This window comes from Anoplopoma fimbria, chromosome 22, assembly GCF_027596085.1.
Source record: "Anoplopoma fimbria isolate UVic2021 breed Golden Eagle Sablefish chromosome 22, Afim_UVic_2022, whole genome shotgun sequence".
In the NCBI taxonomy this organism is placed as follows: domain Eukaryota; kingdom Metazoa; phylum Chordata; class Actinopteri; order Perciformes; family Anoplopomatidae; genus Anoplopoma; species Anoplopoma fimbria.
The window spans coordinates 3,809,009-3,822,422 of NC_072470.1; the positions used below are offsets into that span (position 1 = coordinate 3,809,009).

Sequence of the window (13,414 nt, forward strand, 5' to 3'; positions counted from 1 at the left end):
CAGAGCAGGAACAGATGCGTGTAAGGAACACAATGCAGGTTTTTTTGTTCCCACAAAGCCCCCATGTTCTCGGAAGCACCTTGATTTGATTTTTACCGACGAGGCAGGAAGGAGGGACCGGGGACTTCTTAAGCTGATTGTCCAGTCGGTGTCCTCCCGTCGACCGTGGACGGATGGATTTGTCAGAAGAGGGTTCTGTTTATGAGCCTGTCAATCCACCGTTTATTTACGGCCACGTCCTCACCTGTGCCAGGGCGAGGGGTGCCATTATCCTGATTGGCAGTAAGAACCTGTTCTGTTTAAACCGAGGCTCCTGGAGGGTCCGTTAGGCAAACGGTTCTCAGAGACAGGGTTCCTCTGGGAGGCAGGAACGTCCTGATGGTTCATGGGTGAAACCAAAAGAGGGTTTTAAGAAAGCGTAGGTATTGATTAGACGTCTGGGTTGTTGGTTCTCAACCTGTATCTCATTTCATTCGGCCTAGCATCCTCAACCAGAGAACATTAATTCTTTGTCTCCACCCACCTGAGGTTTACCCCAACCAACCAGTGAGGTTTATTTCTGCCTCCGGAGCGGCTCTGCCCTCTGAGAAATGTTTGTGCAACTAAAACTCTTAATTTGTGGCCAAGGGTTGTGTTCTGTTCAGTCGGTAGCGAGGCACTAACTCTCCGCTAGCGCTGTTGCAAATCAAAAGAATGTGTGCGCTCACAATACTCCGAGCTGCTTTGCAGAAAAAGCGTCCACCAAATGACATATGATAAAACAAGCGTGATCCTGCATGCAGAGGATTGCAGCGGCGTCACAGCCAGGGAGTAATAAGCTCAGCCTGCGTGTTGGCTGGAGCTCTGTGATTGCTCAGGTGGATGTGCTCCGTGTTGTGTTTAATCGCTCTGTTTGGCGATTGAAGCTTTTCTTCGCCTCCCCCACCGCTTGTTGTCATGTTAAAGGTAAATAAGTCACTGTCTGGCCCCGATGATAGCATTCATTAAGCATGCTGAACAAAGCCGCGGCGCGCCGCGATGCACAGCGGTGCCTTTATTGCTTTCTCCATACCTTCTTCTTAAAGGCCTCATTGTCTGCGTTTGTTGGTTTGCATGGTGCACCAAGTACTCACCCCTCCCTTTCTCTCCCTCCCCCTTTTCTCTTCTCCTCTGTTTCCATGCAGATGAAATAAAAGATGATTTTGACACCCTGGGGTCTGATGCCACTATGCAGGCAGTTGGAAACGGTACAGGTGAGTCCGCTGAAGATGTGCTCTTTGCTCTTGCAACACGCTTTCGTTGTCTGTCCCAATACTTTTGGCTTGTGACCTCTTTAAAACTGAGCAATGTCTACTTGCAACATCTTGTCACGGGTTGCTCAAGTTTAGAGATTTCTAGTACAAAGGTTACATGGATTATATAAAGCTTAATAACAGTCATTTATAGCTATTTAAGGGTCAAACAGCCTCAGATTCGTGATGTTTTCATCCCTCCCGGTGAGCTAAGCGAGCCTCCGTGTGTGTGTTTGTGTCCCGTTGCCTTCTCCTGGTGGAACCGAACCCTACCTGCCATTTTCCATTAAGCCACCCGAGCTGATTTGCAGCCACACACACCCCTCCCTTCCATGATATCATCCTGGCCACCCCGACAATTGGCCCCGGACGCTGTTATGGCAAACCAAACGCGCCCCACAGAACGCCACGCAGCCCGGCCTCAAAGCCCTCCCTTCAGCTCTAATTACGATTACTTTCTGCTCGTCGTTCTGTTTTCTTCTTCCTCACTTTTTTCTCTCTGTTCTGCAAAATTTCAAGCGCAGCAAATGTTTTCCATTTTCGCTGCTTAAAGGGAGTTTTTGGAAACAATACTGTGGCACCGCTGTGGAAGCTCGCCGCCACCCGGTCACATGTGATTTCATTTAAAGACATGAGCAGTTTGATCACGTCCCCGGTGCCAAAGCACACTTTGATCCAGGTGATTTCCTCCTTCACTGGGAGAGAGTTGGTTGTTTCTCCTGAAAGGAACATTTTACATTTCTATTCTTCATCCAGAACGACTTTACACAGCCAACATGAAGAATAAATACTGAAGCCTGCTAGTTGCATTGACTCAACCCCCAAATTAATGTCATTACTATGATAGTTTTTATGTTTATATCATCAGTCAATCTTAAATAACAGCTTAAAAACACTCACAATTAGCCTCAGAAGCTCCAGTCATCTAATGAGAATGCTGCACATTATGCGATCACGGTTATCAAAAGCGATCCATTGGCACCGATGACATTTCGGTGCCATTTTTGACAACCAAATATCTACTACCTTGACCTTTCGCAAATTGGACCGCAAAGTCATCACGGCCGAACAAATCGCTCTTTAAAACCTCACCTTGGCTCGCGCTCTAAAAGCCTAATTAACAGGGGATGAAGTCTGATGAGACGTCACTCGCTTTTTGGTTCGATACAGCCAAACAGCCTCCAGAATTTCTTCAGGTTGTAAACAGTGTGTGTGTGTGTGTGTGTGTGTGTGTGTTTTGAAAGTCAGCCATCCCCTTGACTAATGAAGGCTGCTGATTTCTTTTAGCTCCGGTTTGTTTTTGGAGGCAGCTATCTCCTCACTGCAGCTTAAGAGTTTCCCTGAAGAGAAGGGACTGGGAAATAATTGTAGAAAACGCATTGTGTGGCCTCAGCACTTTGGCTGGCTTAAGATACATTCTGCTCAGCTACGGCAAAGCATGTCTCTCTCTTTTTTTTTTTTTTTTTTTTTCTGCGCTGGTTTGTGGTTTGGCCCCGGTAATCTGTTCAACACAGAATCAACAAAAGCCACAGTCTCTTGATTGACCTTATATGTGAAAGTCGATACAAAGAGACGTGGCTCTGTTGCTGATTAAGCCAGACCTGTGTCTGTCTGTATGTTTATATATATATATATATATATATATATATATATATATATATGTGTGTGTGTGAGTGTGTTTCCTTTTTATTTTAACCCTAAAATATGATTTAATGTCATGAGTACATTTGCTCAGTGAAGTTTTTTGACACGTTGCTCCTCAGCAGCTCACGGTAGCTCCTTCATCTCTGACTTTTGGCCGGATTAACTTACAATTCTTATTTTAGCCGGCATGCCGTGACAAGCAAACCCGGTAATTTAGATGTATACTCCCGAAAGCACGGCTGTAATGTTTTTGGGTGGCGGTCCTCATCGCATTTCCACCAAGATTTTCCCAATATCCTTCTGTAAGACATTTCTCAAGGGGAAGAAATGAATCCAATTTTATTCCTCCCCCGTTCTCTCTCTTCACCGACTCTCTCTCTCCCTCCCTCTCTCTTCCTTCCAGTCAAGAGTGTCGATTGCACTTCAGAGTTCGAGGACTTCTTCGCCAAGCGGAAGCTGGACGACGGCGACAGCCACGTGGTGAGCATCGCCGAGTACCTGCAGCGGGGCGACACCGCCATCATCTACCCAGAAGCCCCGGAGGAGCTGTCCCGCCTGGGCACGCCGGAGGCCACCGGTCCAGAGGAGAACGGTACGAATCCTGGTGGGAGGGGTTAAAGTCTGCTGGTCCAACATTAGCCACCTTCAGCTACTCATACCAGACTTTACTGTAGCAGCAGATTTATTCTTTATTCATCATTCATTTGGCATTTCATTTAAAGTTACAGTCCTGCTTTAAAACTTATATACAGAAAATGTTAGGCACCATACTGACCATTTTAAAGGATCCATGTTACTTTCCCTTTAATATTCACTTTATTGATATTAACTCTTGTAGCATAAACGCTGCAGTAACAGAACACGCTGGCTCAGCTAAGCTCCCTTGTGGCAGCAAAGGTTAAAAAAGAAAGAAAGAGAAAGGGAGGTCTGGACAGAGCAGCAGCTCTCCCCGCTGACACAACCGGGCAGCTGTTGGTCCCACAGATTCACCGGATGCCTTGGTGTTTACCTACCGTCTTAAGCAACAGCTGGGCAGGGGCTTGAAATCAGATAGCGCACCTCTGAAGCGGCCCGGAGGGAGAAAAACTTGGGGGGGTTTGAATCGGAATGAGCTCATGATTCATGCTGCAGACACGATGAACGTGTTGGTGGGAATGGCATTTAAAAAAAAGTGAGGGCTGTTTAAAGCAATTAGGAGGGCATCTGTGTGTGTGTGTCCACATATGATGTTTAACATGCATCTGTGTGTGTGTGTGTGCACATACAGTATCATGTGAAGGAGAGTGAGACAGGGTGGTGTATTTGTGTGTGTGAGGGGTGGGGTGGGGTGGGGTGGAGGTCGTAGTGCAGCGGATGCCAGCCTGACACTGGGGCTCTCATGTGGAGCAGATTGCACAGATAACTCCCATACCACTCTGGGCAGCCCGCCCGTTAGCTGCCATTGATTCGCTGACCTTTTGGCCCGCTTTTCCTTTCCCCTTCCTCCTCCCTCCTTCCTCCTCCCTCCCTCCTCCCCGCTGTCTCCCGTGCAGACCTGCCACCTGGAACGCCAGATGCCTTCGCCCAACTGTTGACCTGCCCCTACTGCGACCGGGGCTACAAGCGCTTGACATCACTGAAGGAGCACATCAAGTACCGCCATGAGAAGAACGAGGAGAACTTCGCCTGCCCTCTGTGCAACTACACGTTTGCTTACCGCACTCAGCTTGAGCGGCATATGGCCACACACAAGCCTGCAAGGGATCAGGTTAGGAGGATTTTCATTTTTTTCCACTTCTCTCTCTGTTTATCCTCCTCCTCCTCCTCTTCCTGTCCCATGCTTCATTTCTAATGTGCTCTGATCCCTCAGAGAAGAGAGATCATTTTTTTCTGATTGGCAATCATTATTAATTTTTCATGGCATTTTGAAGATGCAGATCCTTTAATGGTAATAACTTTAATTGAGGCCCTAAATGGGTTTTTGATGGCCCTCCCTGATATAATTTTCCAGTCTCGTGTTCACGATCGAATGATTGTGTGAATTTCCAATTTGGAAATTTTTATCAGCTCCTTAACTTCACTTCACTCCTGGCCTTTAATGTTCTTCTGCTGCAGCCTGCAGTAGTGCTCCATCAAACCCCGCCCCTCCCCCCACTTCTAATTTCATGCACTGCATAAACATCTGTGTATACTTGAATTTTCTCGAGCGATTTATATCCTATATGTCTGAAATATAATGTGAATCTGCTGGCAGTTAGCATGAATCACCTTAAAGTCCTGTGAGGTGAAAACACATCCAGCAGTCACGGGCGTTTAACCCGCTTGTCATCTTTAAGTTAAAGATGGGGGGGGCGAGATAGATTGTGGCGGAAAAAAAAATGCACGCTGACAGAGTTTTTGCACATTGGGGGATAATTATAACTTCTCAGTGAACTAAAATTGAGCAGTAAATTTGAAAGGAGATGGAGTCAGTATTAGTGCTCTGGAAGACGTTTAGAAGTGAGGGATTTGTTTTAAAAATGCAACGCATGTAAGTTTATCTTTGAAATGTAACGGGTCTGTTTAGGAAATGTAGAAAGAATGAATAGAGGATCAAAAGGTTTTAGTTCCTCTGTTAGATGACATTAAAACAGGTTTTTGTCACCATTCAGAATAACTGCAGCACTAATATATTAGCTGTGTAAGCTCCTTTAAAACCAGAGAAAAAACTCTACTTAGATATCTTATTACCTCCTCCTCTAGAAAAGCCTGGTAGTGCAGCGTCGATCACAGATGATCTCGCGTCTACGCTGACGCTGCGCGGTGTTCGCTCCCAGGTCGTGGGTGTTGTGTTGTGCTCTCTGAAGCGAGAATGACAGGCTCAGACTGTGGCTGATCTGATCACATGTCAGCAGCCAGCACTTTCACCTGATCTACCAGCTGGGTGTAAACGTGAGCAGATGGGCCGGCCGTCCCAATCCTCATATTACAATGCTGAGTCTGCTCCCCTCCACAGTCAATGGCCACAGACGCCTTTTCAAGCACTGCGGGTCCTTCCACAAAGCCGCCTATCTTGATTTGTAAATGAGCCGTGTTGTTTAGGAGTTAATCCTCGAGATGAGGGTCGATCTGATGTCTCACTCTTCTTATTTCTGTAGCAGTTTGATTTCTGTAGGTGGTCTTTTCAGTCTTTATCTGTCGCTGCACAAGCTTTTTAATTTTATTTGAGACAAAACAAACGTGACATCACTTCCTCTTGTTTAGGAGACACGTGTAATCATATGAAAATGTACATTTGGCAATTAAGAACTCAGGAGCAATCAGATTAACATAAAGCATAATGTCCTGATAGGTGAACATGTGCTCCGCTCTTCTGTCTCCTATGTTTACAAGCCTTAATACTCCTCCTCCTCTTAACCAATTAGCTGAAATATGACTAATTAGAGGTTATACATATGCAAACATCCAGCCGGGTCTCCGCCCACAACCAGCAGTGGTGGCGTTCACACCGACAACGAGCATTCTGCCGGTGCCATTCACAATTAAGAGCGCCGAGCGATTGTGTCTTATTAGCAGTGGTGGCGAGGCTAAACTTTACCGGGCAGGGGTCCTCGGGGGGGAAGTAAGGGGATGGTGGTGGAGGTGGTGGAGGCGGGGGCGGAGGCACCGAAGCAGCTGTTGCTGTTTGTTTATGCAACTCAGCAACATACGAGCGGTGGGGTCCCTCTCCGGCGCTTGGCGGGGCCCCCGACTCTCCCTGCTTGATCTTTGAAGGTTGGGGCTGTTTGAACAATTCCTCCCAGTCCTCCCAGTGTCCTGCGCGCCACCATCTGTCTCCCCAGGAATGTGGGTAGAGTCAGCACACACCCCAGCATTTGTCAAGGCTGAACTGGGAGGAGGGAGTCGCTGTCGTCGTCCCCCCCCTAGTGAGCTCAGAGAATATGTGTCTTTATTTTATTATTTACAAACCGTTTAACATCTTTAACTCCCACTTGGAATGAATTGTTACTACCAGTCAGCTTTACACACCCTGTGTTGTTGTTGTTGTTGTTGTTGTTGTCGGGGTTTATTATACTTTGATTTTTTTTTCTTCCCTTTCAAAGAACAAGCATTGTTTGAATTGCAAATTTGATGGATTGCAACTGTTTACCTTTTGAACAGAGAATCAAGGCCGGGCCTTTACGCTCTGTTCTGTATCCTAAGATTATTAAAGAGGCATTTAAAAAAAAGAGCCATTTACTGTCCGACATTCAAAAGTGTTGTGAAGAAGTGCAAAGTGTGGTTCAGATGGTGTGAATGCAGGTATGCAGGGCGGCAGAGAGGAGTGTGAATACCTCTCAGACTGATTAGGCTCAAATTAATGAAAAGTAGATCCGATCTGCGGTTTTAATGAAGGGGAAACGCTCTAAAAAGACTCTTTTCATTTATTCTATTTTCTGGGCTGCCAGATTCTAAAGGCATGCCTCTCCTTTGGCTGAAGGAGCCAGGAAATTAAAAGGTGTGTGATTCTCTGTGTTATCACCGCCGCGGCCTGCAGTCGCCCAACGGAGGTCGGGAGTAGAAAAAGCCAGGACGCTCGGCTGGCGAATGGAGCTGCTTTTTGGCTTGTTACTCGTTGTCATGCCGACGGATTGTGAGTATTTACTGCATTACTTCAACGTTAATTTCTCTCTCTCTCTCTCTCTCACAGCACCAACTGCTCAACCAAGCGGCCGGCAACCGCAAGTTCAAATGCACCGAGTGTGGCAAGGCCTTCAAATACAAGCACCATCTGAAGGAACACCTCCGGATTCACAGCGGTGAGTGGCGCTGCCCTGCTCTTTGAATATTCATTACCGTCATTTAAAAGCACCATGAGTCTGCAGAAATTCCTTTTTCCGTTTATTTTGGACCCTCCCTGCTGTTGATGGACACTGAACTCTGCTGTGTTAAGAATCAGTCCATTAACCAAGTACAATATTTGCTTAGAAATGTGTATGTGTGTGAAGCATATCAGCAAATCGGTTATTAGTCAGAACAACTAAATGAGGAGATTTAGCTCAAAATAATTTTTTTCTTTATTAAATTTGGTGCAATTTATAACTGCACTGTAACTTTGCTACATTCCATGCATTTTTATTTATTTTATTTTATTTTACTTTGTTGCCTTACAAATAATCTTTTGCAAATGAGCAAATTAGATGTTGAGCAAATTTACATGGTAAATGTCAATGTTGATTAATGTGCAGTGTCCCATTAAAAAAAAAAATGATATTATTTATATCAGACTGTAATCATTCTCGTATCAGACATTTTACAATATTTATTTTTTTGTTTTTTAGGTGAAAAACCGTACGAGTGCCCCAACTGCAAGAAGCGTTTCTCCCACTCCGGCTCCTACAGCTCCCACATCAGCAGCAAGAAGTGCATTGGCCTGATCGCCGTCAACGGCAGGATGCGCAGCAACATGAAGACGGGCTCCTCCCCCACCTCCTCCTCCTCCTCCCCCACCAACAGCGCCATCACCCAGCTGCGTCAGAAGCTGGAGAACGGCAAGCCGCTGGGCCTCCCCGACCACAACAACCACATGAGCATCAAGACGGAGCCGCTCGACTTCAATGACTACAAGATGATGATGGCGTCCCACGGATGGAACGGAGCTCCTGGACCGTTTATGAACGGAGGCATGGGAGGGAACAGCCCATTGGGGATCCACCACAACTCCACCGGACAGAGCCCCTTGCACCATCTGGGGATGGCCGGGCTGGAGTCGCAGCTCCTGTGCTACCCGGGGCCGCTGGCGAACAACCTGAGCGAGGTGCAGAAGGTCCTCCAGATCGTGGACAACACTGTGTGCAGGCAGAAGATGGACTGCAAGCCCGAGGAGCTCTCCAGGCTCAAGGCCTACATGAAGGAGCTGGGGACCCAGGTGGAGGAGCAGAAACAGGCGCTGGGGGCTCAGGTCGGTCTTCCGCTCATCAATCACAACGGCGCCACCAAAAGCATCATCGACTACACGTTAGAGAAGGTGAACGAAGCCAAAGCCTGCCTCCAGAGCTTGACCACAGACTCAAAGAGACAGATTAGCAATATCAAACGAGAGAAATCCAACCACATGCTTGAAGGAAGTGTGGAGGACAAGGTGCAGGAAAATAACTTGTTTACACCTTATTCTTGCCAATACTGCAAGGAATCCTTCACCGGGCCAATACCTCTGCATCAGCACGAACGCTACCTGTGCAAGATGAACGAGGAGATCAAAGCCGTGCTGCAGCCCAGCGAGAATCTGATGGCCAACAAACCAGGGATATTCATGGAGAAGAACACCCACTTATCCTCCTCCATGTTGTCCGAGAAGGTCCTCACCGGGCCCCTCCACCCCTACAGGGACCACATGTCCGTGCTGAAGGCATACTTTGCCATGAACATGGAGCCCAACTCGGAGGAGCTGCTCAAGATTTCCATAGCGGTCGGCCTCCCTCAGGAATTCGTCAAGGAGTGGTTCGAGCAGCGGAAGATGTACCAGTACGGCACCACCCGAAGCCCACCACTGGAGAACAGGCACAGCATGGATATGGTTGTTGGAACAAATAACCACCACACTCCACAAAAAGACTCTATGGCAGCTAGGTCACCTGTGTCTCTCATGAAACCCACCGACCGCATCACCTCCCCCTCCATCGCCGAGCTCCACAACAACATGAACAACTGTGACAACCAGCTCAGACATTTGAAAAACCACCAGTTCGGAGGCAGCGCCAAACCCGCCGGTGAAAAGTTGGACCACTCCCGCAGCAACACCCCCTCCCCGCTGAATCTGTCCTCCACCTCTTCCAAAAACTCTCACAGCAGCTCCTACACTCCAAACAGCTTGACTTCGGAGGACCTGCAGGCCGAGCCGCTGGACCTCTCTCTGCCGAGGCTCATGAAGGAACCCAAGCATGCACTGACTGTCAGAAGCAGGCCTAAAGTCAACAGCATCAACATCGACCATAACAGCATCCCCTCTCCTCGAGAGCACTTCGAAGAGCCTTTGAACTTGGTCTATCTCAAGAAGGAATTCTCAGGCTCCGCCAACAACGGAAACCTTGAAAAAAGCACTAGCCCCATCTTCGGCATGAACCCGTTCGCTGGCAAACAACTACACTACACGTCACTTCCACCTCAGAGCGCTTTCCCACCCGCCACGTTCATGCCCCCGATGCAGGCCAGCATACCGGGTCTCAGGCCCTATCCGGGCATGGATCAAATGGGCTTCCTACCACACATGGCCTACACTTATGCAGCAGGGGCAGCTACCTTTGCTGAGATGCAGCAGAGGAGAAAGTACCAGCGGAAACCAGGTTTCCAGGTAAATAAGCCACCTGTGGTTTTGTGAAAAGCCCCAGGCTCGCTCAGAGTCCCTAAAATGATCTGAACTCATTTCTGTACTAATTAGCAAACGACTTCAGAGTCAGGAGAGAGAAACGCTCACCTGAGGTAGAAGGAACTTGCAAAGGAGAGCCAGATAAACAGCTGTGACACGACCTGCTGAGAGGGAGAAAGAGAAATGTAGTCAATGGTGTCACGGAGGAAAGAGGGCATTACTGCAGCTTTAGTTATTATGTTTCCTTCTGCAAGATCATTACCTATCATGCATCTCAAATTCAAGGATTTACTACGTTTCTGATTTTAATCAAATGTGAAAACAATTACTTACTCCAAAACATTATCTGCTCATTAATCTAGGATGAAAATTAATCATTAATTGCAGTCATATTTGTAAAATGTTTTAACTTTTACCCTCAAAAAGAACATATTGGCACAAAATATCAAACAGCATCAGGTTCAAATAAATAAGAGGAAGGATATTGGCCCTAAAATCTCATCTCAATAAAGCTGTAATTGTTACCACTCTCCTCTGTGTGTGAGAGAGGAATACATTAATGCTCCTGACTGTTCCAGCGCCGGCCTACACTCAGATATTTTGTCATTAAATATGGGTGAAAGGCCTTTGTAAAAATGACAAAGGTGAGCCCTGGAGCCGTGCACTTCTCTGAAATTTCCCGTCGCAACTTTGCTGCATTTTAAAGAGAGCCACAGCCAAAATGAGCTTCTACATGTGGATTAATAATGCACCGTCTCCATGTTCATTACCACTGAGTGCTGAAGGCTGTTTAACATAGAAGGGAACCATTTTGATGAAGGAAAAAAAAAAGTATTAATAATGTTTCCTATTCTAAGTTATTAAATTAGATTTTAAAAATACAGCTACAGGCGTTTAGTTCAAATTGATTGCAGAGTGATAGTGGTCTCTTCTTAAAACACAGAGCAGAGCCGTCCTCACACTATCACACACATATGCATTGAACTGAGCCATTATGGTGCACCTTCTGATTTTAATCATTATATGAGTTGGCAATTTCAAGAATGGCTCCTCTAATGTTGTAATATTGTTCTCCATCAATTCATGTTTAAGGCTAATCTTCATCATAAAAGAGAATTTTAAAGGAACCTGCAGAATTAACTCTCTAAATGAGACCACACTCAATACACCATTATGACGGGCGTTCATAATGGGCAGCATGTCAGTTATAGACGGCCGATATTAGTCCTCACATGAAAGTTTTATAAGAAATAAACCCTGGTGTGTGCTGGGAATTAAAAATGATCTTTTATTAAATAAAAAAACAACGTTGGCACATTTAAATATCATACAATTGCAGTATTAACGCATTAATTCCTTAAATATTTTAACTTTTCTAAATAATCTTCTTCAGTCTATCAAAGTCATATAAATAGATGTTTTATTTTATTTAACAATTACTAAACCCTGATAATCCCACTGGGATTTTAAATCTATTTTACAAGAGTTTCACCACATAAAAACACAGATAACAGACTTAAAAACAACCCAAAACATTAAAGAAAAAACGTAAAACGCACGACAGATTTAGAACAAACGTACAAATTGCATCATTTATAGCTTTCTAGATAAAATTAACTAAGAAACGTACAAAAAAAAAAACATAACAAAATGCGATTTAGAAGATGGGAAAAATAGAAATCTGTCTCTACATCAAGCTCATCTGAAGCTAAAACGTATTAACTTATTAAATACTGCAACCTTTTACCCTGCATGAAATTCATCACCATGTTTTGTTCTCTCCTCTTGTTTTTTTTTGTTGTGTTCTTAAAGGGGGACCTGCTCGACGGTACACCAGATTACATGTCAGGGCTGGACGACATGACAGACCCCGACTCCTGTCTGTCGCGGAAGAAGATTAAGAAGACCGAAAGTGGTATGTACGCGTGTGACTTGTGCGACAAAACATTCCAGAAGAGCAGTTCCCTTCTAAGACACAAATATGAACACACAGGTATATACTGTTCTAGACCCTTACTTTAAACCCCATTGCTTTTTTTTATGTTTTAAATGTTTGTGTTTTCCAATTCCTCTCACTATGAAAATATATTTATTTTATGTTCCCCCCTTTTTTCCTCCTTCTTTTCCTTCTTCTCTGTTTGACCCTTCAGTTGTATTTGTAAACCAACAGTTAACATGCTTCTTCATTGACAGGGTTGCCAACGAATGAGAAATGAGAAAGTTTAAACTTTGTGATGTGTTTGAAAGCTTTGTGTGTTCAAGAGGAATTTTTAGATAAAACAAAAAAAGAATAATCTGTAATTAATGCAGGTAGGAAAGCAAAGGGAGCTATCTTTTCAAGTCATTGTGCTCTTTATTTTCCAATCATATCCCGCTGTATTAACCATTTCGCTATCTTAAAAGACACACATCAATTCACCTCGATATATAAAGCCAGCGGAAGGCCCCTAATGCCTTTATCGGCCCCATTATTGGCGATAGATCACATCAGCGGAGTAGTGCTCAGAAGCTTCACAGCGCTGATAACAAGTCTTTCATTATAGTTATAATACAGAGATCCTCTTTCACTAGGTTGCATCATTTATTTTATCCGCTATCTGTATCCGAGCGCTCGCTGCTTCATGCAGCCTCCCTGTTATCTGCTCGGACATTAAAGGCAGGGAGGGGTGAACTCTTTAAAAAAAAAAAAAAAAAAAAAAAAAAAGGCTGCGTTATCTCCACACCGCCCCTCCGTCTCGCTCAGAACGCCACGCTTTCATGTTCGTGTCGCCGTGTGTTGTTTTTGACACCATTACGAGGCTCAGAAGTGCAGTTGAACCGGCCAGATGTTGGACAGGAGTGCAGTTTGAAAGCCTGTTTGGCGGGTGGACCGGAGTGTCAGAGGGGAGTCATGTGATTTGTTGCGAGGCAGGCAGCCATATTTCCACACGTGCTGAGCAGCAGTGAACGAGAAAGAAAAGAGCTGTTTAAAGCCAAAAAAATGACATGTTTGGAAAGTTATTAGGAGTAGATTTAAAAAAAAGATGCAGGTAACTCAGAAGAAGTTGAGTTTTTGGAGTGAAGTGTATGCGTAGTGAAGCCGCGTGGCCACATCACACGCCAGAGGACGTTTATTTAGCCAGACAGTTTATGGCCCCGTGTCATAAAACGATCTCACCCTGCCCTTGTGGTCAGCTCAGGTTTCTCATTTCTGCCT

At 45.4% G+C, this 13,414-nt stretch overlaps 1 protein-coding gene across 3 annotated transcripts in view; it reads left to right on the plus strand.

Annotated features, from left to right (window-relative positions):
• zeb2b (zinc finger E-box binding homeobox 2b) overlaps positions 1-13,414 on the plus strand; it is a 79,658-nt gene that overhangs the window by 64,436 nt on the left and 1,808 nt on the right. For 2 of the 3 annotated variants that reach the window (XM_054623940.1, XM_054623941.1), the window contains exons 4-9: positions 1,164-1,232; positions 3,319-3,507; positions 4,448-4,662; positions 7,564-7,672; positions 8,195-10,203; positions 12,031-12,211. In XM_054623940.1, coding sequence (XP_054479915.1) covers positions 1,164-1,232; positions 3,319-3,507; positions 4,448-4,662; positions 7,564-7,672; positions 8,195-10,203; positions 12,031-12,211 — 2,772 coding nt within the window. The remainder of the gene's footprint in view (positions 1-1,163; positions 1,233-3,318; positions 3,508-4,447; positions 4,663-7,563; positions 7,673-8,194; positions 10,204-12,030; positions 12,212-13,414) is intronic. The other variant, XM_054623942.1, reaches the window with a different exon arrangement.